This window comes from Scyliorhinus torazame, chromosome 16 (genome assembly GCF_047496885.1).
Source record: "Scyliorhinus torazame isolate Kashiwa2021f chromosome 16, sScyTor2.1, whole genome shotgun sequence".
NCBI classification, from domain to species: domain Eukaryota; kingdom Metazoa; phylum Chordata; class Chondrichthyes; order Carcharhiniformes; family Scyliorhinidae; genus Scyliorhinus; species Scyliorhinus torazame.
The window spans coordinates 69,903,614-69,928,125 of NC_092722.1; the positions used below are offsets into that span (position 1 = coordinate 69,903,614).

General features: G+C 49.2%; 1 protein-coding gene across 1 annotated transcript in view; it reads left to right on the plus strand.

Annotated features, from left to right (window-relative positions):
* LOC140392867 (alpha-2-macroglobulin-like) overlaps positions 1-24,512 on the plus strand; it is a 525,178-nt gene that overhangs the window by 209,771 nt on the left and 290,895 nt on the right. Inside the window, exon 10 of the mRNA XM_072478610.1 lies at positions 17,230-17,339. Coding sequence (XP_072334711.1) covers positions 17,230-17,339 — 110 coding nt within the window. The remainder of the gene's footprint in view (positions 1-17,229; positions 17,340-24,512) is intronic.

Below are 24,512 nucleotides of genomic sequence, written 5' to 3' on the forward strand. Positions count from 1 at the left end.
GTCACGAGATGTGTCGAAAAACACGAAAACCGGGGCTTTGGTGAGCTTATCTTTGAGCTCCTCCCATTCCTTCTGGTGTGCGGGCAGCCACTGGAACTCCGTGGACTTCTTGACTAGGTGGCAAAGAGCCGTCGTGTGGGAGGCAAGGTTGGGAATGAACTTCCCCAGGAAGTTGACCATGCCTAGGAAATGTAGTACTGCTTTCTTTTCTGCCGGCTGCGGCATGGCTGTAATGGTGCTCACGTTGTCTGCATCCGGATGGACCCCTGACCGAGATATGTGGTCCCCCAGAAACTTCAGCTCAGTTTGGCCGAAAGAACACTTGGCTCGGTTGAGGCGCAGGCCATTTTCCCGTATCCGCGCAAAGACACGCTGAAGACGATTGATGTGCTCCTGTGGTGTGGTGGACCAGATGATAACGTCGTCAACGTAGACGCGCACCCCTTCGATGCCCTCCATCATCTGTTCCATGATCCTGTGAAAGACCTCGGATGCCGAGATGATGCCAAACGGCATTCTGCTATAGCAGAACCTGCTGAAAGGAGTGTTGAAGGTGCACAGCTTCCTGCTGGACTGGTCCAGTTGGATCTGCCAGAAACCCTTTGTGGCATCCAGCTTTATAGAGATTTTAGCCCGGGTCTTTTCGCTCGTGATCTCTTCCCGTTTGGGTATGGGGTAGTGTTCCTTCATTATGTTGTTGTTCAGGTCTTTCGGGTCAATACAGATGCGGAGCTCGCCGGAGGGCTTCTTAACACACACCATGGAGCTGACCCATGGCGTGGGCTCCGTGACCCGGGGTAGCACCCCTTGGTCCTGGATATCCTGCAGCTGCTGCTTGAGGTGGTCTTTGAGTGGCGCTGGGACCCTGCGAGGTGCGTGAATGACCGGGGTGGCATCCGGTTTGAGTCGTATTCTGTAGGTATAGGGCGGTGTGCCCATGCCCTCGAATGCCTCCTGGTTGTGGGCGAGGAGCGATTGAAGCTGTGCCCTAAATTCTGCATCCGGGAAGTCTGATGTGCCTTCTGGAGACAGAGCGTGGACCCGCTGCACGAGGTGGAGAACCTTGCATGCCTGTGCGCCTAGCAGGGAGTCCTTTGATGATCCAACTATTTCGAAGGACAGTGTGACCGTGTATGTGTTGTGTGTTACCTGGAGCTGGCAGGATCCCATGGCCGGGATAACGTTTCCATTGTAGTCAACCATCTTGCAACGGGATGGCCGAATTGGTGGACTGACCGTCAAGGCGTAGAAGGCTGTCCATGCTATTAGGCTGGCGGAGGCACTTGTGTCCAGACGGAATGTTATCGGTGATCGGTTGACCGTTAGGGTGGCACACCATTCATCACCCGGATTGACGCTGTTCACTGGCATCGGCTGGTGGGTCCTGCCTGGACTCATCCGGTTCCTATCAATGACCGCAACATGGAAGGCGTCCCGGTCACCTGTGTCACTGGTTTGTATGTCGTCTGGGCACGACTCGTAGTACGGAGGCTGAATGGTCCACAAGTCCCTGCGAGGTTGTCGGAATTGGGGAGCATTGGCAGGTTGAGCTGCTCGACAGCAGGCAGCGTAGTGGCCCATCTTGCCACAGTGGAGGCATTGTCGGTTTTTAGCCGGACATTGCCGCTTTAAATGTGGGGCTCCGCAGTTGCCGCACATCGTAACGTCATGGCGTTCGTTGCGCCACCGCGCATGCGCAGTTCGGTCTTGCGTCGAGCGCGCCTGCGCATCACGTCCCTCTGCGTCGACGTCTTTTTTGGCGTGCACAAACGCGGGAGGCCGCAGAAAGCGCGTGAAATGGCCGCCCTCGTCCGGGCCACGGGCCAGGAGGAACTCGATCGCCTGGACCCGCTCGGCCTAGCAGGACCCCTGCCTTGCCGATTCGGGCGCGTAGGACCCCTGCCGCGCCGATTTGGCCGCTTGAAACTGGGAGTAGCGGCTGGTCGCGTTTTCATGAAGGACACAGGCTTCGATTGCGGAGAGTAGGGTGAGGCCTTTCATTTTGAGGAGCTGCCGGCGTAGGGCGCCCGAAGTGACCCCAAAAACAATCTGGTCCCGAATCATTGAATCGGAGGTGGTGTCGTAACCGCAGGATTGCGCGAGGATACGGAGGTGTGTAAGGAAAGATTGAAAGGGCTCATCCTTACCCTGCAGGCGCTGCTGGAAGAGATACCTGTCCATGGCACAGGATAGCGGATTCCTGCAGATTCGTAGGTAGGTCTCACAGTTACCGGGTTCCAATCCTGGTACTATGTCGCGTTGGGAGCTCTGCTACACAGACGAACCAACACGGTTGTGGATGGTACAACTCAGTTTTATTACTAACTATATTTACAATGGTAAACTGGTTACTGTGGTTCGTTCATTACCCTTGAATCTGTGGACCTACCCCATACACTATCTTGGAGTGGCACTCAGCACATGGTGGATGTCTGAGTGGCTTGCTGTGAGCTCTGTGCCCTGAGCTGTCTCCTGCTGGAATGAGCGGGAAGTGTCATGTTCCCCGTTTTATAGCGTGTATGCTCTTGCCTGTGATTGGCTGTGGTGTTGTGCGTGTATTGATTGGTCCGTTGATCTGTCCATCAGTATGTATGTATGTTTGCACCATGATGTTTACCTGAATATCATGACACTTCTCACACTCTCTCTCTCCTTATCTAACTCTCACTCCCACTCTCTCCTTATCTTTCACACTCTCTCTCTTTATCTAACTCTCACACTCTCTCCATCTCCTTCTCTAACTTCATCACACTCTCTCTCTCTCTCACCTTATCTAACTCTCACTCTCTCCTCATCTAACTTTCACACACTCTCCTTACCTAACTCATACTCCACAGTCTTTCCATCCTTCAGACCTTCTGTCCCTCTCTCCCCCTGTCCTTCCCTCCCTCTGTCCCCAGTCCCTGACTTCCTCAGACCCTCAGTCCCTTACTTCTTCACGTCCTTAGTCCCTCAATCCCGCTTCCCCTCATTCCCTTTTCCTTTACTCCCTCATTCCTTTTTCCCTCTCAGGCCCTGTGTCCTTTACCCCTCCCTCACTCTCACTGTCCCTCAGTCCCACTGTCCTTTGATTCTTTTGTCGCTCACTACTGCTATCATTTAAAGCCTCACTCCTCTACTCCCTCAATTTGTCACAGTCCTTCTTTCCCTATCTCCCTTAATCTCACACTCTCACAGTCCTACAGTCCCTCGGTCCCACATTCCTTCTGTTCCCCACACTCCTGCACTCTCTCAATCTTTCATTCAACAGCTTCCCTTTGCCGAACTCCCTCAGTCCCTCATTGCCACTGTCCCTCAGTCCCTTACTCCCTCTGTCCCTCACTCAATCTCTCACTCCTTCAGGCCATCAGTCCCTTCTTTCCTCTACTCTTCACCCCCTCGCCTCCTTTGTCAGACCTTCAGTATCAGTCCTTCAGTATCTTCGATATCAAATGGTCATTGGATATCTTCGAACCCCACTGATGTTAAATGCGAGATTATTCCAAAACTCAGGAGGTTAACTTGGAACCCGGGTTCTCAGTGGTGTCTATTTTTGATTTGGTATAATAATGTGAGAGAAATATCTCAACCAGGGAGGAATAGTCCAGTTATTGTGTGAATAATCATTACAACATATTGAAGACTGAGCTTGCATTGGACTGTCAGGGTTTTGCATCATGGGACAATTCCTGGGCTCTGCTTGACATAACCTTACATTTTGGGATTTTGGACAACTGGACTGGCAATGGATGAGTTGGTCGCAGGATGTAGGAAAGGGGCCCCCTGCTATAAATTACCACAGGAGCCATCAAGATTTCAAGGCAACTGGACCTTTCCACATTTGTTATCAGCAGGAGGAGCAATTAACAGAAGACTGTGGTGCCAGGGAGGGGGAAGCATAACCACAAATGCCAATAGAATGATCTAACTTATAAGTGTTTTAAAGAAGTAATTACTTTTAACTTTGTATCAGACTAAACTTTGCAACAGTTTGTGATGAAATTGAAATAGTACAATTCTTTGGATTATTATTAATATTAATCAACACTATATCAACTAAATGTATATGGAGACTGGTGTAGAAGATCACATTATAAACTGTGACTATTGCCATACTGTTGTATTGTGTAGTCACTCTGTATAACCTTCTATAAACTGTGATTATAGCTACATATAGTAAGAACTCACTTTGTATAGCCTTATGTATAATTTGTATTGGAATCTTTCCATACCAAGTATTATGAAACATTCTGTGAATCATGAGTCGTTACCATATTATCCTTTGTACTAAAAGTAAAATGATCCGGTGCAGCTTCTGCGACCCGCAGTAAAATTAGTTGGGGCCCCATGGCTGGGTAGCTGAGAAGGAAGACTGAGGCTTTGTTACTTCAGGAGTTTAAGCTGCCGGCATCAACCGTTACCCGGAGGGGAGGCAGGGTTTGGTGGGGGGTGGTTGGGGGGATGTTTGGCAGCCATACATTTCTCCCCTATAGGATGAAGGAGTCTCAGATTAGCAAATGTCTCGGGATGTGACCTGTTATCATTTCTAATGGTCACAGGAGAGCCCGCTGACACTTGGGAGAATGACGTCACCCTGTAATCATTTGAGGGTCTTGAATAAATATTACTTGTTAGGAAAAGGCAAGGATACAGAATAGTGGGAGGAGTAAAGAGGAGTGATAAAGAAGGTCTAAAATGTATATAACCTCTGCTCTCGTAAGTGAGATGTGTTTTGACTGACTCCTTGAGTGGAGGTAGAACTTCGTCTCCCGGCCGTAAAGATCTTCAACAAAGCTCATGAACAGAACCTGCCACATTTGATCCTTGGCTACTTTTTCAAGTCTAACAATGTATTAACTTAAAAGAAAAAACACACACTGCAAGAAGGACTATAATACAGTACCATAGGAACAGGAGTAGGTCATTCAGCCCCTCGAGCCTGTCCCGCCATTTAATGAGGTCATGGGTGGGATTCTCCACCCCGCCGCGCCGCATTTCTGCCCCGACCGGCCAGCGGGATTCTCCGTTACCCCGGCCGGTCAATGGTGTTTCCCATTCGTGGGGCAGACCCACGCCGTCGGGAAAGCCCGGGCGCCGGCATAACGGACAATCATGCCGGCGGAGAATCCCGGGCCATGGCTAATCTGTGACTTAACTCCATGGGCTGGATTCTCCGTTAGCCGATGCCGAAATCAGAAAACACAATCAGGCGGAGAATAGCTTCTCACGCCAAAATCACGGGAGACGCAGGCTTGACGCCAAATCGGGATTCTCCGGCCCTCAAATACGATGTAAATGCGGTGCTCGCCGCATGTCCTGAAAGCACAGTAGGCATATCATTAGCGGGCCTGACACCCGATCCTACGGGGCCTCCGCGATTCAGCGCCTCGGCTGGGCCGATTTCCCGATGGCGTGTTTCTAATGTGCTTTTAAAAATCATGAACCTGGCGTCCTGGCTGCTGATCGAGAGCGAGGAGGTAGTATCAGTCAGAGAGTGGCAGCAGGCTTCCGGTTTGGACATCGGCCATGCTGGCTGCCGTGGTAGGGGACCTGCCAGGGGCGGGGGAGGGAGGGGGGACAGGCCGAGCAGCCGGGGAGCCCCCCAGAGGACAGGGGCCGTGCCCAGGCACCGACCGCCATTACGGTGGCCATCTTGCTGGCCACCCACCCCGGCCCCTGGTTGCACACAGTGACAATGGCCTTATGGATGGGCACACACCTCCGGCCACCCCACACAACCGTCAGACACCCACCGGGGGACCAACCAGGGTCACACCAACGGCAGCCCCCCAGTGACTGCACTGCCAGTCAACGGTGCCCCTGGCAGCAGCGATGGACACCAGGACCGGGGGCACCGAGGAGCTGGGGTGCGGGGGTGGAGGTGGGGAGAACAAGCATGGGTGGGGCCCGGGGTGCCAAAGGGGGGCCACTGAGTAGCCCATGGCACCTGGTTGGGCACGGCTGTATGCACCATGTTAACGTGTTTGCCTTACACCCCCTGCAGAAAATGATGGCTTTTGGTCATGCTGCGATGTTGGTTGCCATGGCGATGCCCGCAGCCCTGCGTGAAGCCCTATGGCAGCATGAGCGGGGGCCGCTCAGAGAGGACCCGGAGGCTGCAGCAGAGGAATGGGCTGCAGAGGGGCAAATGGCAGCCGCTCAGCCTTGAGGTCTGCCCGCCCACAGGCCAAGTAGCGGGAGGAGGAGGAGGTGCCAAGGGGGCGCCGGATGAGGTCCCGCATGTGCCGGTGCCGTATGTCATTTAAGGACCTTCCGGACCGGGCATGCAGAAGGAGACTGCGGTTGAGCAGGGAGACTGTTAGACATAGCTACCAGATGATGGCACACCTGGCACTGCAGGGGTATGGGGGAGGACACCCGCTCCCGGTAGGCGACGGTTGCGCTGAACTTTTACGTGACAGGGTCCTTCCAGTCGACGAGTGGGGACCTGTCCGGCATCGCGCAGTCATCAGCGCACAGGTGCATCAGTGCTGTCACTGATGCCTTGTATGTCCAGGTTGAATACCCTGTGGACCGCGCCCACCAGGATGCCCGATTATGCACGTCTGTGCCCGATACCCGGGCAGTGTACATGACTCGTTCATATTGGCACACTCGGTGATCCCCGACATGTTCAAGGTGCACGCCCCCTCCCCCCCGCCCCCACCCCAGCTGCGGGGCTGGTTGCTGGGTGACAGGGGCTACCTGTTTCGGTTGTGGCTGATGACGCCAATACGGAGGCCACAGCAGAGGGCAGTAGAGGGCAGTAGAGCTGCTGATTGGCTGTTGCAAGGGAAATCTGCATACCTCCGTTGTGGTCACCCTAACTTGAAGGTGTACCTGAGCTAGAAACCCTAGCTGTTCAAGTGAAGACAAGCATCCAGTAGAGCGGAGCTGCTGATTGGCTGTTGCAAGGAAAATTTGCATAACTCCGTTGTGGTCACCCTAACTTGAAGGTGTACCTGAGCTAGCTGTTCAAGTGAAGACAAGCATCCAGCCGAGGGCAGTAGAGTGGAGCTGCTGATTGGCTGTTACAAGGGAAATTTGCATACCTCCATTGTGGTCACCCTAACTTGAAGGTGGTTTGTGGAGGAGCTGTTGTCAAGTGATACTTAAACCCGAAACACTTCTTCAGTGTTTCCCTCCCTGCCTCCTCCTCTAACCAAAAAAAAGCCAACCGCTATAAAGATCAAGAGGAAGGTTCGAGGTCGGGTAGAAGTAGAAAGAAGTTGAACCGTGACGCCACAGCCTGCAAGTAAGGGGTTGGCTGGTGACTGGTCAGTAGTTTTTCTTTTATTTTCCCTCAGGTGTTATCGTGCAGGGTGCAGAGGTTGCTGAGTGAGTGCTTGCTGAGAAGGGGAGTGAATAACAGTTAAGTTCTTTCTTTCTTTTTCTTTTTTTATCTAGAGGGGATGGCAGGGAAGGTAGTGCAATGTTCCTCCTGCAGAATGTTTGAGGTGAGGGACGCCGACAGTGTCCCTGCTGATTTCATTTGTGGGAAGTGCACCCATCTCCAGCTCCTCAGAAACCGCGTTAGGGAACTGGAGCTGGAGCTGGATGAACTTCGGATCATTCGGGAGGCAGAGGTGGTCATAGATAGAAGCTTCAGGGATGTAGTTACTCCGAAGAATAAAGATAGATGGGTGACGGTGAGAGGGGCTGGGAGGAAGCAGTCAGTACAGGGATGCCCTGTGGTCGTTCCCCTTAGTAACAAGTATACCGCTTTGGATACTGTTGGGGGGGGGGGGAACTTACCAGGGGTAAGCCATGGGGTGCAGGTCTCTAGCACAGAGTCTGTCCCTGTTGCTCAGAAGGGAAGGGGGGAGAGGAATAGAGCATTAGTCATTGGAGACGCCATAGTTAGGGGGATAGATAGGAGATTCTGTGGGAACGAGAGAGACTCGCGGTTGGTGTGTTGCCTCCCAGGTGCCAGGGTGCGTGATGTCTCGGATCGTGTTTTCGGGATCCTTAAGGGGGAGGGAGAGCAGCCCCAAGTCGTGGTCCACATAGGTACCAATGACATTGGTAGGAAAAGGGATAGGGATGTAAGGCAGGAATTCAGGGAGCTAGGGTGGAAACTTAGATCTAGGACAAACAGAGCTGTTATCTCTGGGTTGTTGCCCGTGCCACGTGATAATGAGATGAGGAATAGGGAAAGAGAGGAGTTAAACAAGTGGCTACAGGGATGGTGCAGGAGGGAGGGATTCAGATTTCTGGATAATTGGGGCTCAGTCTGGGGTCGATGGGACCTCTACAAATGGGATGGTCTACACCTGGACCAGAGGGGTACCAATATCCTGGGGGGGAAATTTGCTAATGCTCTTCGTGAGGGTTTAAACTAGTTCAGCAGGGGCTAGTGTGGTCATGAGTAAGGCTTTAAAGTTGCAGGAGTGTACCGGCAGGCAGGAAGGTGGTTTAAAGTGTGTCTTCTTCAATTCCAGGAGGATACGGAATTAAGGTGGGTGAACTAGCGGCATGGGTTGGTACCTGGGACTTCGATGTTGTGGCCATTTCGGAGACATGGATAGAGCAGGCACAGGAATGGTTGTTGCAGCTGCCGGGGTTTAGATATTTCAGTAAGCTCAGGGAAGGTGGTAAAAGAGGGGGAGGTGTGGCATTGTTAGTCAAGGACAGTATTACGGTGGCAGAAAGGACGTTTGATGAGGACTCGTCGACTGAGGTAGTATGGGCTGAGGTTAGAAACAGGAAAGGAGAGGTCACCCTGTTAGGGGTTTTCTATAGGCCTCCGAAAAGTTCCAGAGATGTAGAGGAAAGGACTGCAAAGATGATTCTGGATAGGAGCGAAAGCAACAGGGTAGTTGTTATGGGGGACTTTAACTTTCCAAATATTGACTGGAAACGCTATAGTTCGAGTACTTTAGATGGGTCCGTTTTTGACCAATGTGTGCAGGAGGGTTTCCTGACACAGCATGTAGATAGGCCAACGAGAGGCGAGGCCATATTGGATTTGGTACTGGGTAATGAACCAGGACAGGTGTTAGATTTGGAGGTAGGTGAGCACTTTGGTGATAGTGACCACAATTCGATTAAGTTTACTTTAGTGATGGAAAGGGATAGGTATATACCACAGGCAAGAGTTATATCTGGGGGAAAGGCAATTATGATGCGATGAGGCAACACTTAGGATGCATCGGATAGAGAGGAAAACTGCAGGGAATGGGCACAATGGAAATGTGGAGCTTGTTCAAGGAACAGCTACTGCGTGTCCTTGATAAGTATGTACCTGTCAGGCAGGGAGGAAGTGGTCGAGCAAGGGAACCGTGGTTTACTAAAGCAGTCGAAACACTTGTCAAGAGGAAGAAGGAGGCTTATGTAAAGATGAGACATGAAGGTTCAGTTAGGGCGCTCGAGAGTTACAAGTTAGCTAGGAAGGACCTAAAGAGAGAGCTAAGAAGAGCCAGGAGGGGACAGGAGAAGTCTTTGACAGGTAGGATCAAGGATAACCCTAAAGCTTTCTATAGATATGTCAGGAATAAAGGAATGACTTGGGTAAGAGTAGGGCCAGTCAAGGACAGTAGTGGAAAGTTTTGCTTGGAGTCCGAGGAGATAGGAGAGGTGCTAAATGAATATTTTTCGTCAGTATTCACACAGGAAAAAGATAATGTTCTCGAGGAGAATATTGAGATACAGGCTACTAGACTAGAAGGGCTTGAGGTTCATAAGGAGGAGGTGTTGACAATTCTGGAAAATAGATAAGTCCCCTGGGCCAGATGGGATTCATCCTAGGATTCTCTGGGAAGCCAGGGAGGAGATTGCTGAGCCTTTGGCTTTGATCTTTAAGTCATCTTTGTCTACAGGAATAGTGCCAGAAGACTGGAGGATAGCAAATGTTGTCCCCTTGTTCAAGAAGGGGAGTAACTCTCGACCAGTGAGCCTTTCTTCTGTTGTGGGGCAAAATCTTAGAAAGATTTATAAGAAATAGGTAGGGTGTATAATCATCTGGAAAGGACTAATTTGATTGGACATAGTCAACACGGTTTTGTGAAGGGTCGGTCGTGCCTCACAAACCTGATTGAGTTCTTTGAGAAGGTGACCAAACAGGTGGATGAGGGTAAAGCAGTTGATGTGGTGTATATGGATTTCAGTAAAGCGTTTGATAAGGTTCCCCACGGTAGGCTACTGCAGAAAACACGGAAGCATGGGATTCAGGGAGATTTAGCAGTTTGGATCAGAAATTGGCTTGCTGGAAGAAGACAAAGGGTAGTGGTTGATGGGAAGTGTTCAGACTGGAGTCCAGTTACTAGTGGTGTACCACAAGGATCTGTTTTGGGGCCACTGCTGTTTGTCATTTTTATAAATGACCTGGAGGAAGGCGTAGAGGGATGGGTGAGTAAATTTGCAGATGTCACTAAAGTCGGTGGAGGTGTGGACAGTGCGGAAGGATGTTACAAGTTACAGAGGGACATAGATAAGCTGCAGAGCTGGGCTGAGAGGTGGCAAATGGAGTTTAATGCAGAAAATTGTGAGGTGATTCACTTTGGAAGGAATAACAGGAAGACCGAGTACTGGGCTAATGGTAAGATTCTTGGCAGTGTGGATGAGCAGAGAGATCTCGGTGTCCATGTACATAGATCCCTGAAAGTTGCCACCCAGGTTGAGAGTGTTGTTAAGAAGGCGTACGGTGTGTTAGCTTTTATTGATAGAGGGATTGAGTTTCGGAGCCATGAGGTCATGTTGCAGCTGTACAAAACTCTGGTGCATCCGCATTAGGAGTATTGCGTGCAATTCTGGTCGCCGCATTATAGGAAGGATGTGGAAGCATGGGAAAGGGTGCAGAGGAGATTTACCAGAATGTTGCCTGGTATGGAGGGAAGATCTTATGAGGAAAGGCTGAGGGACTTGAGGCTGTTTTCGTTAGAGAGAAGAAGGTTAAGAGGTGACTTAATTGAGGCATACAAGATGATCAGAGGATTGGATAGGGTGGACAGTGAGAGCCTTTTTCCTCGGATGGTGATGTCTAGCACGAGGGGACATAGCTTTAAATTGAGGGTAGATGGATATAAGACAGATGTCAGAGGTAGGTTCTTTACTCAGAGAGCAGTAAGGGCGTGGAATGCCCTGCCTGCAACAGTAGTGGACTCGCCAACACTAAGGGCATTCAAATGGTCATTGGATAGACATATGGACGATAAGGGAATAGTGTAGATGGGCTTCAGAGTGGTTTCACAGGTTGGCGCAACATCGAGGGCCGAAGGGCCTGTACTGCGCTGTAATGTTCTATGTTCTATGTTCTACAGACCAACGCGGAGACCCGCTACAATTACGCCCATATGGTGACCAGAGTTGTTCTCGAGAGGTGCTTCGGGGTCCTGAAGATGCGCTTCAGGTGCCTGGACCGCCCTGGAGGGGTCCTCCAGTATAAGGCAAGGAGGGTCGCCCGCATCGTGGTGGCCTGCTGCGTCCTCCACAACATCGCGCAGCAGAGGGGCGATGTGCTGGAGGAGGATGAGGAGGAAGGGCAGGCCCCGTCCGATGAGCAGGATGAGGATGAGGGGAGGGGGACAATCAATGGGACAACGCTACCGCCAGGGCCAACGTGCACTGGACGCCCTCGTCGAGACATGTTCATCAACTAGGGTGTGGGATGGGGGGTGGGGGTTGCACGGACACCACCATCCCAGACCCACACCCTCTCACCTTCCACACCACCAAACACCCTCACCTCCCACACCACCAGATCACCCGCATGCACCCCCCTTCGTTACACTGCGGTGCAATGAGCTGGTTGCACTGGATTGGCAGTGACAGCGGGTCTGGTCCATGGGATGGAGGTGGATGATGCGATGAGCTCCGTGCTCCACATTGTTTGACAATGTCTGACTCATGCCCACAGTAACTCCTTCCACCTGGGCGATCCCAGCATGCGAGCTGGCCAGTCCATCACATGGTCCTGTCGAATCACTGGGGAGGGGCTGCTGGGGACGGTAGGGTTGGGGGTGGGGTGGGAAGCACAGTCCACCCACGGGCCTTCACTCGTCCCCCACTCCCACTGGCCAGCACTGACCGCCCTACCCCTACACCCATCAAAGAGAGCACAGAGGCAGGTTTCAACGGTTTTCACAGAATTTACAGTGCTGCAGGAGGCCATTCGGCCCAACCGTACACCTCCTCCCTATCCCCATAACCCAGTAACCCCACCCAACACTAAATGCAATTTTGGACACAAAGGGCAATTTAGCATGGCTAATCCACCTAACCTGCACATCTTTAGACTGTGGGAGGAAACCGGAGCACCCGGAGGAAACCCATGCACACACGGGGAGAACGTGCAGACTCCGCACAGACAGTGACCCAAGCCGGGAATCGAACCTGGGACCCTGGGGCTGTGAAGCAATTGTGCTAATCACTATGCTACGGTGTTTACAGGTGTTTAATGTGAAGAGGTATATACAGTCTGTGCCCTAGCGTCTATAACCAAACTGTGCACTGCACAGGCCCTAACATATTCCCCGACGGTACAGGAGGAGTGGAGGCGGACTGCTGTGACTCCTGCTCTGCGACGAGGGTTCCCGTTGACGCAAGTCTCCTGGGGCGGCCCGGCCTGGATGGGCCCGGCTGATGCTCGGGCATCCTGAGTGGCGTGGTGCCACCCTGTTCTGCCCGCTGCCCACCAGATGCACCAGGGACTGGAGGAGGGGTGGGAGGGGGGGTGTCTGAGGTGGTGCGGTGTTCCGGCACCTCCCCTGTGGAGGTCACCGGCACGGGCTCCAGCACCCGCTTCTCCCTCGGGGTGCCCGATGGCGCCGGGCTACTCCATGGGGCGGGGGTGCAAGTGGAGCCATCCCCTGAGGCCCCCTTGGTCTCGACCAGGGACGTTTGCAGCCATGGAGCACAGGGAGTGGCCCATGTCCGTCTGGGATTGCACCACATTACGTTGTGACTGTGCCACCTGAGGGTCTATGCCACATCAGCCAGTGAGTGGGTCACCTCCCTCTGGGACTGGGTCACCTCCCTCTGTGTCTGCGCCACGCCGGCCTGCACCTAGGTAATGCCGCCGATGCTCTCAGCAATGGCCTGCAGTGACTGGGCCACGCTGAGGAGCGCTGCTGCAATCTCCAGGTGGCTCTGGCAGGTAAGAGGGTAGCCCTGTCCTGGGCTTCGGTCCCCGTCTGCACAGAATGCCCCAGGCCTTGCATACGCTGACCCATATCCGACACCACCGCCCCCATTGCCTCCACTGCGGATGCGGCCCATGCAGTTTCGGCCTGGGTGGCATCAACCCCTGCTTCTGCACGCGGATGGACTCCTCCATGTAGCGCAACAATTACTCACTCAAGTCGAGAAGTGATAAAGTCAATCGTGGCTTTATTAAGCAAGACTTGTTCCCCAGCAGCTCAGTTACAGAATGTGGCTGCTGGGAGAACCCGGGCTCTTATACTCTGCCTTTCTGGGCGGAGCCAGCTGGCGGCAGATCCAACCAGGACCCGGGACCTGTCTGCCAATAGCCTCTCGGCTTCACAGGTACCGTACTACCCCTAATACATACCACCACACTCCACATACGCCCGCAGGTGCTGAACTCCAGCCGTCATCCCTCCCTTAGTACCTGGCTCCCTGCCTGCATTTCCACCATGGGTGGGACTGCATGTTCCAGGACCCTGGGATCCGTCTGGGCGGCAGCTGGTTCCTGGGGTCAGATTGCCCTCCGACAGTCCGGCCCTCGGCTCCTCCTACCTCCACCTGCTGTATCTGATGCAATGTGTGCTGGGCACCAGATTGTGTCCCAGGAGCCTCTTCACTAGTTTCCCCAACTGAGGTGATAATCTCTGAGATGGTATAAGGTGTTGGGGACAGCTGTGACGAAAAGCCCATGTCCTCCTCTGACCCGATCTCCAGGGTAAGACACAAGACGGCATATATGGTTAGACAGCCGGACGAGGGTGAGGGCTGTGGGTGTGAGGTGGGTGTGGGGGGATGGGGGGAGTGAGGGTGGGAGGGTTGTGGGGGGGGGGGGGGGTGGTGGGTGAGGGGGTGGGGGGGCACACATGTGTCATGAGGATCTGCAACTCGGCAGATCCTTGTCCGCCGCCAACCTCCGCCTCGGCGACCTCCCTGTCCTACAGGCCGCAGATCACGTCCAGTGCCCTCTGCTCGAGCAGGTGTGGGGCCGCAGGTCTGGTGCCCCCCCCCCCCCACCCCCCCACCCCCCCCCCCCCCCCCCCCCCCCCGCCCCCGGCCCGGTCGTCTTCCGCTCCCTGCGGTTATGCATGGCCTAGTCCTGGAGACGGGGCAAACACCAAACAACGACACTGTTAGATAGTCCGTCGTATGCAGCCCAGGGGTTGGGTAGATGATTGCATCAATGGCCAAGGGCATCCGGCCATTGTGGCTGGCATGGGTACAGGCATGTGGGACAGGGTGGGGGTCCAGCCGTCCCCCGGGTGAGGGGGGTGGCGTCCAGGTTACATGTGTGTGGGGAGTTGGTGCCAGGGGCACAGCGCTGCCTACTCACCCTGGAGGAGGTTGTGCAGTTTCTGCACTGGGTGGCAGTCCCCGGCGCCTGCCAACCTTCCTCCCGGGCCGGGGTACAGCCCCCTCCGCCTCTCATCCACGGCGTCCAGGAAGGTCTCCAGCTCTGCGTCCCAGAACTGCGGCACTGCTGCCCTTCCAGCAATGTTGGGTGCAACAGTGTGTGTGTGGGGGGCTGAATCGCTTAAGTGTGGCTGAATCACAGACCCGGCGAATCCGGCGCTGTTTCACTTGCAAACGGTTGCATTTCACGTGACGACGGTGCCAGCCCCTTTAGAGTTGCTGAATTGTTGCAGCTGTTGCGCCGTTTTTTCTGTTATGAAAGTCCATAGTTTTCCCGGTGTCAGCACATAGTCTCAGAAACGGAGAATCCAGCCCCATATACCTGCCTTTGGCACATATCACTTAGTGTCTTTGCTTAACAAAAATTTATCTATCTCAGATTTCAAATTAAAAACTGTTCCAGCTTGAACTGATGATGTGGGAGAGAGTTCCAAACTTTTACTTCCATTTGAGTGAAGAGGTTCTTCCTCACATCTCTCCTGAACGGTCTGGCCCTAATTTTTAGAGTTTTGCTCCTACCTTTAGAATCTCCAACCAGTCAAAATAGATTATCTTTATCTACCCCCATCTTTCACTGTTACTATCTTGAACACTTTGATCAGACCATCCCAAACCTTCTAAATTCTTGCGAAAACAGGCCTAATCTGGGTAATCTTTCCTCGTAATTTAACCTCTTCAGTCCAGGTATCATTTTGGTAAACCTACGTTGCACTCTCTCCAAGGAGAAATATTTATCCTAATGTGTGGTGCCCATAACTGCTCATTGTGACTCCAAGTGAGGTTTAACCAGGGTTTTGTATATCTGCAGCATAACACCTGTGTCTTTATATTCCAATCCTCTAGATATAAAGACTAACATTCCATTAGTCTTTTTGATTATTTTCTGCACCTGTTCCTAGCATTTTAAGGACCTATGCACCTGAACCCCCAAGTCTCTTTGGACATCCATTATACTTAATCTCGTTCCATTTAGAAAGTACTCTGCTCTATTCTTTTTTGGTCCAAAATGGATAATCTCACCCTTGCTTGCATTAAAATCCATCTGCCACAATTTTTCCACAATTCACGTGGTCTGTCAATATCTCATTGTAATTTTTTACTGTAAAAAAAGGCGTCTACAATTGCACCGACAAAACTGCACACACACAGTATTACAGGAAATTATCCCTTGGTTCCAACCACCGACATTCCCTGGAACTCTGAGATTCCCAAACAACATCTAATATTATATAACTCTATGAGCTAAATCCAGAAAATAATTACCATATACAGGTTATGTGGCTACATCTGGGAAAACCGTCTTCAGGTTCAGCGAAGGCGAACTCTGCTCGGTTCGGAGTTTGATCCTAACTGACTGCCTGTTTAGCAATAATTGTTTCGGAGACAGTTTCTGCAGCTGGGTACGACTGATGGTAGCTGTGTCTGTGTTTTTCTCTGTCTCTCTTTCTCCCCAATCATTGCTCTATGGATGCAGCATTTTTCCCTTTGCTGTTATCCACCCCGTGGAGTCGGCTTTTTGCATATATGTGTCAATTTTCTTATCTCTCCACATTGACATTGCCTTTTCCATACCCCAATTATTTACTGCCAGTCAGCTAGGTAAACAATTGTTTTTCTTATTGCTGTGATAATTCACATCGCAACATCCATTTAGAGATCTTCGTGTTTTATTTTCTTTTATCCCAAGTTCATTTTTTATCCTTAAATTTCCCTCAATTCATAACACCATCAGTCTCTCAGTGTCTTTTCGCTCATTACTCACATCAGGGGCGAAATTCGCCGGAAACGGCGCGATGTCCGCCGACTGGCGCCCAAAACGGCGCAAATCAGACGGGCATCGCGCCGCCCCAAAGGTGCGGAATGCTCCGCATCTTTGGGGGCCGAGCCCCAACCTTGAGGGGCTAGGCCCGCGTCGGTCGAATTTCCGCCCCGCCAGCTGGCGGAAAAGGCCTTTGGTGCCCCGTCAGCTGGCGCGGAAATGACATCTCCGGGCGGCGCATGCGCGGGAGCGTCAGTGGCCGCTGACAGCTTCCCACGCATGCGCAGTGGAGGGAGTCTCTTCCGCCTCCGCCATGGTGGAGACCGTGGCGGAGGCGGAAGGGAAAGAGTGCCCCCACGGCACAGGCCCGCCCGCGGATCGGTGGGCCCCGATCGCGGGCCAGGCCACCGTGGGGGCACCCCCCGGGGCCAGATCGCCCCGCGCCCCCCCCAGGACCCCGGAGCTCGCCCGCGCCGCCTTGTCCCGCCGGTAAGGTAGGTGATTTAATTTACGCCGGCGGGACAGGCATTTTAGTGGCGGGACTTCGGCCCATCCGGGCCGGAGAATCAAGTGGGGGGGGGGGGGGGGGGCCGCCAACCGGCGCGGCGCGATTCCCGCCCCCGCCGAATCTCCGGTGCCGGAGACTTCGCCAACCGGCAGGGTCGGGATTCACGCCAGCCCCCAGCGATTCTCTGACCCGGCGGGGGGTCGGAGAATTTCGCCCCAGGTCTCTGTTCCAGACGATTACTCTATGCGTCTCTTTCTTTGTTTGTGTCTCTCTCTACAAAACTCTTTCACCATCAGCATGTCTCTTTATCTCTCTCTCCATCATACTGTCCCTGCCTCTGTCTCTCTCTCTCTCTCTCTCTCTGTCTCTCTCCACCTCTCTCAATTTATCACTCTCATGTCAGTAATAATCTATGGTATCTCATTTTCAGGGAGTACATTGGAGAAATCTGCTACGGGTAAAATCATTAAGAAAATCACAAATATGACATTTGAGGATGTGGAACTATATTACAAGACAGGAATTCCTTACAGGGGACAGGTAAGATTAATACACACAGGTTTAAAAACACGAGAGTCACTGTGTAATATATACAGGGTTAAACTCTCCTACAGACACTGTGTAGTATATACAGTTAAGCTGTCTTACACACACTGTGCAATATATACAGGGCTAAGCAGTCCTACACACATTGTGTAATATATACAGAGTTAAACTCTCCGACACACACACTGTTTAGTAGACACAGGGTTAAACTCTCCTACAAACACTGTAATAAATACAGAGTTAAACTCTCGTACAGACTCTATGGTCGGGATTCTCCGATCGCCAACATATGAATCACGTTTGGCAACCGGCCGGAGAATCTATTTTTATGCCGGAATCAGGGGCGGCACCCTTTTTCCAATGCTCCGCCCCCTTAAAACGACATACTAGAGGAGTACGCCCCACGCCATCAGGATGGCCTCACGACATCACCTGAGCCCCTCCCCTGATGCTCTGCCCTTGATCAGCCAAGTCCCCGACGGCATGGGGCACGTGTCCTCTCACTTTTCGGGGACCTTGCGTGGCGGCTGCGGACTGTGTCCAGCGCCGCCACAGACGGGGGAGGGGGGGAGCCGTTCCGCTGGCCGGGGAGGGGGCTTTGGCGGGGACTTGGAGTACTGGTGGGGGTGGTCCAGGGGGTGGTGAGGGGGGTTTCAAGGGGGCGGGTTTTGGCATGCCAGGTCCGCACGTGGCCGGTGCCATTTTGTATGGCCAGGCCGCTGCCGTGCGCATGCATGGCCATGGACCCGGCAATTCTGTATCCGTATCGGCAAGTAAAGTGGGGCTTTACGTGGCGCTGCTGCTAGCCCCCACGGGCGGAGCATCGGTGCGGGGATGGCGCCAACGTTTTGGGCGTAAGACCAGACAGATCCTGCGAACATAGCCGCAGTATCGGAGAATCCAGCCCTGTGTAATAGATACAGGGTAATGCTCTCATACACACACTGTGCAATATACACAGGGCTAAACTCTCCTACACACACTGTGCGATATATACAGGGCTAAACTCTCCTACACACACTGTTTAATATATACTTGATTAAGCTGTCCTATTCACATACTGTGCATTATATACAGGGTTAAACTCTCCTATACAAACTGTGTCATGTATACTGGACTACACTATCTGACGCACTCTATGTAATATATACAGGGTTAAGCTCTTCTACACACACTGTGTAACATCTACGGTGTTAAACTCACCTACAGATACTGTATAATACATACAGGTTAAATTTGCCTACTGTCATGTGAGAGTACCTTTAAGAAATGGGTGTTTATAAATGGGTATGTATATAAATATCTGTAGTGAGAGCACCTTTAAGAAATGGGTGTTTACTACTGCAGTGATGTCAGAGAGTGGGTGGAGCTGGGCTGTCTGTCGGCTTTTTACTTTCGTTTTAGGCTGTTTGCTGCAGGGTGTGTTTTAGTTTTGTTTTCAGTGTTGGAGCTGAAGTCAGACCAAGCAGATGTACTGCTGTTCTCTCTGCCATCAAAAGACTATCTCTTTGTGAATTCAGAATTATAAATGTTTTCAGTAGTGACTTTAACCTGATGTGCTTCTGATAAAGGTTTTGTTTTTAAGTCGTATGGATGTTAAAAAGGAAAGCTTAAAGGTTTACTTAGTGTTGTAGTCTTTGGGGGTTGTATTTGAATTAATGGTTGCTGAGATGTTCACTGTATGTTTTAAAAAGGTTAACTTGAGTTCATAGAATAAACATTGTTTTGCTTTAAAAAAAAACTTTTCCGTTTCTGCTGTACCACACCTGTAGAGTGGGGCGTGTGCTCCCCATACCACAATCTAGTAAAAGTTGTGGGTCAGGTGAACTCCAGGATACACTTTGGGGTTTTCTAAACCCTGGCCCATAACACTACACACATTATGTAATATATACAGTGTTACATTTTCCTACACACTGTGTAATGTATACAGGATAAAACATTCCTACACAGTGTATTAAATATCCAGAGTTAAACTCTCTTACAAATACTCTATGTAATATATACAGGGTTAAATTCTTATCCACACACACAGTGTAATACATATAGGGTTTGGGCATTCCTAAACACATTATGTAATATATACAGCGTTAAATGCTCCGACACACAGGGCAATATATACAGGGTCTAACTCTACTACACACTGTTATGGGCGAGGCTTTTCAGAACACTAAAATGTATCATGGAGTTCAACCAACCTCTCCCTTTAATGTATTTGTTGCTTTTTCTAGCACACGGCTTTTTCCGTCGGTGTGGAATTACAATTATGGACACGTGGGTTTTTAAACACAAAACACTGTTTATTCCATGAACTCAACTTAACATCTTAAATAAACCTTGAATCTCTTAACACCCCTTACTTCAAAGATAACTCAGAAAATATTGCAACAGTAAATAACTCCTTAAACTGTTCCGTCAAACTTCCAAGAGACTTAACACCTTTAAACAAAATCACATCAGTTTAAAGGATATATATATTTTCTGTAGAATGGCAGAGATATAATAGCTTGGTTGATTTCAGCTCCCACCTTGTTTTTTCCCTGCAAACTCTCTGGACACACACAGACACCCTGCTTTTTCCAACTGGCTTTCTCCTTTTAATCAGCTCACAGCAAAACAGCCAGGCACTTTGAAGCTGCTCTCAGCAAAACCAGCCAGGCACTTTTTAAAACTGCAAAAACCCAACTGCAAAACGTGCAGCTCTCTGGAAACACACAGATACACACACTGCTTTTAAACTGAAACTAAAAACCTGCAAAATGGCTGAACTGAGCTGAGCTCCACCCACTCTATGACATCACTGTTTTCTTAAAGGTACATTGCTTACACATCCATTTCTTAAAGGCACTCTCACATGACACCTCCCCCCAAGAAAAAAAAATAAACCATCAACTTCAAGATGGTTTCATTTTTCACTTTTGCACCATCCACTAAGAAATGTACACAGTAAATATACCTTTTTGTTTAAAAAAAACCCAACACATGCAAACAGGTATAATAATATAGTCCATTTTCTTTGTTCTTCTTCCTCCAACTGAAATCCTTCTCAATTGACAGTCTCTTTGAACAAAGTCTCTGCACAATCCATCCATTCCTCTACTCCTCGGCATTTCTCTTCAGAATCAAATAATTTAGTTCAATCTGACCACAGAGTCCCTTGCAATTCTCCTATACAGAAGCATTGGTGATCACAGCTTTCAGGCAGTCAAATGCCTGTTGAAAGTCCACTGTCCCTTGAAATTTTTGACCTCTCATTAGCAAGTCCATCAGTGGAGTAATCACGCCACAAAACGTTTGCACAACTGTTCGATCAAATTCATTCATGCTAGGAGATCGCATTATTTCCCTTCGTCTTGAGGGTATCGGAAACTCCGCAAGGAAAGCGATTCGGCCTTCTCCAAATTCACTTTTGGCTAGGTTCATCACCAAACCCGCCTCCTGAAGTCGATCGAAGAACTCCATACGATGTTTTAAATGTTCTTTCCATGTCTGGAAGTTGGAAATAAAAGCAGATTGTCCCACTTTCTCCATGCAATCCTCCAAACGTGGGATAGGATAAGAGTCCGTTCTTGTAACTGCATTTACCTTTCGATAGTCCACACACAACCATTGGGTACCGTCTGGTTTAGGAACCATCACTATGGGTGAGCTCCATTGGCTGCAACCCACTTCAATTATGCCATTTTTAAGCATACTTTCAATCTCTTTGTTAACCTGTGCCAATTTTAAAGGATTAAGTCTCTTTGGATGTTGTTTGATAGGAACAGCATTTCCCACATCTACATCATGTATAGCCATTTTAGTACTTCCCAATTTATCTCGACAAACTTGCCCATGTGATATCAATAACTTTTTCAGGTCAGTTTGTTTTTCCTCTGGAAGGTAACTTAACAATTCATCCCAATTTTTAAGAACATCCTCATTTTCCAATTTGATTTCAGGTATGTCAAATTCACAGTCATCTGGATTTGGTTTGTCACTTTGAGTTAGAATCATTAAAACCTCCTTTTCCTCTCCTTCCCTTTCAAAGTAACTTTTAAGCATATTCACATGACACACTCGGTGAGTCTTCCTTCTATCTGGTGTTTTTACCACATAATTCACCTCACTTAATTTCCTTTCAATCTGATATGGTCCACAAAACCTAGCTTTTAAATGCTTCCCTACCACTGGTAACAACACTAAAACTTTATCCCCACTGGCAAAACTACGAACTTTGGATTTCTTGTCCGCTACCCGTTTCATCACATTTTGTGCAACTTTCAAATGTTGTCTAGCCAATTCACCTGCTCTATTCAATCGTTCCCTAAAATTTGACATGTAATCCAATAGTGTAATTTCCGATTTCTCACCCACCAGTTTTTCCTTAATCAATTTAAGTGGTCCTCTTACCTCATGACCAAAAATTAGTTCAAAAGGACTAAATTTGGTAGACTCATTAGGTGCATCCCTAATTGCAAACAATATGAATGGGATTCCTTTATCCCAATCCTCTGGATAATCTTGACAATACGCCCTCAACATTGTCTTTAATGTCTGATGCCACCTTTCTAACGCTCCCTGCAATTCTGGATGGTACGCAGTTGATTTAAATTGTTTCATTCCTAAGCTATCCATAACTTCTTTGAATAACTGTGAAGTAAAATTTGATCCTTGATCCGATTGAATTTCTGTGGGTAGTCCATATCTAGTAAAGAATTGAAGTAACTCCTCCACAATCCTTTTAGCTGTAATATTACCTACTGGAATGGCTTCTGGAAACCTAGTAGATACATCCATTACAGTCAAAGAATATTGATTCCCACTTTTTGTTTTAGGGAGCGGTCCTACACAATCGATTAGGACCCTTGTAAAAGGTTCCTCAAATGCTGGAATGGGTATCAAGGGCGCTGGTTTTATCACTGCTTGATGTTTCCCTATCACTTGATATGTGTGACATGATTGGACAAAATTTAACTACATCTTTATGTAGTCCAGGCCAATAAAAATGTTTCTGGATTTTTGGTTGAGTTTTCCTTATTCCCAAATGACCTCCCACTGGTACCTCATGTGCAACTCGCAACACCTCCTTTCTATACCCAACCGGCAATACTACTTGATGAACTTCTGCCCACTTTTCATCCGCCTGCATTTGTACAGGTCTCCATTTTCCCATCAAGACATCATTTTTACGGTAAATACACTCTGGTATACTCTCAGATTCCTCTTCCGTATATGCTTTCTGATAGATCCGTTTTATTTCTACATCTTTCTGTTGTAACTCCGCCAATTTTCCTGAACTAAAAATATCCGCCTCATCCTCCACCTGTTCTTGTTCTTTTTCAACCATCTGATCAAAAATCGTTTCTGATAATTGCACTTCAACTTCATCTTCACTCTTTGATTTCTCCTCTTGTCTTAACCTGTGACTTTGCGACCTTGTTACTACACAATCTGGAAAAATCCCAGGCTATTCGTCCTTCAACCCTTCAGTTGTCTGATTTTCCACTGGCTTATCAACCACAGTAGGCATCACTCCCACCTGCGATCCAGCTATATCATTACCCAAGATAAACCGTATTCCTGGACAAGATAGTTTATCTATTACTCCTACTACCACTTCACCACTCTTCACTGGACTTTATAACCTTACCTTATATAATGGAACGCTACTTCTCTCACCCTGAATTCCACATATCACCACCTTTTCTGGCAACATTCTTCCCAAACTACATAATTCCTCATCTCTTACCATTAAAGAGTGACTAGCCCCTCTATCTCTTAAAATTGTGACTTCTTTACCTGCTCTTCCTGATACACATGAGTAAACTTTACCCACACAAGTAAATTCTTTAAAGACATCTGGCACATTCTTAACAATTACTTCTTGAACAGGCTGCACAATCGTTTGCACCTCCTTCGCTTCCCTTGGGCTTTCCTTTACCACTCTAACAAACCCCACTGTCTTATTCTGTTTTACCACATCAGCCTTCCCAGTGATTTTCTTCAACCACCAACACTGTGACTTTACATGGCCTAGTTTATTACAGTGACAACATCTGAAACTTTTCATTTCTTTTGCACCCTCCTGGATTTCTTTTTTAATCTGAGGTACACTCTCTTTATTGTCTCCCATCAGATCACCTTTACCTTTACCACTTGAGTATTTCTCATGTCCCCAGTTTCTATCCCTCACCGGCCGAAACTGATGTCGGAACCAATCTTTGATTTATGAACTAATTCATAATCATCTGCCATTTTTGCTGCTAATCTCGCAGTTTTAGCCCTCTGTTCTTCCACATGAGTTCTCACTGCATCAGGAACTGAATTTTTAAACTCCTCCAAAAGTATAATTTCTCTGAGAGCTTCATACATTTGGTCTATTTTCAAAGCCCTTAACCACCTCTCAAAATTACTTTGTTTGAGCCTTTCAAACTCCATGTATGTTTGACCAAATTCTTTCCTTAAATTTCTGAACCTTAGTCTGTAAGCTTCAGGCATTATGCACTCATATGCACTTAAGATGGATTTCTTCACCTCCTCATATGTTCCAGATACCTCTTCCGGTAGTGATGCAAACACTTCGCTAGCTCTACCTACCAGCTTTGTTTGAATCAGTAACACCCACATGTCCTGTGGCCATTTCATTTGTTTAGCTACCTTCTCAAATGAAATGTAAAAGGATTCCACTTCCTTCTCGTCAAACCTTGGCAATGCTTGGACATATTTAAATAGATTCCCACCAAGCCTTCGACTATGACGCTCTTTCTCACTATCCTCATCACTATCATCCAACTGTACGTTTCCCTTTACGTCTGCATATTTTAACTGACTGTCATGTTTCATGGCCATTTTCTGAAGTTCAAACTCCCTCTCTTTATCTTTTTCCCTGATCTGTATCTCCCTTTCTTTTTCTTTTTGTTCTGCTGGGGCTATTCTTTCTTTTCTCCTTTCTTCTCTCTCCTTTTCCTTTTCCTCTCTTGCTCTTTCTCTTTCTTTTTTCTCTCTCTCTCTTTTTCTTTCTTTTTTCTCTCTCTCACACTCGTATTCCAGCCGCTTTAATTCTTTCTCATGTTCCATTTGTTTAATTCGCAGCTGAATTTGTGCTATTTGCAATGAGTCAAACTCTATCTCAGGCAACTTTAAATGCTTAACCACCGCCATAATTACCTCACCTTTTCGCATTTT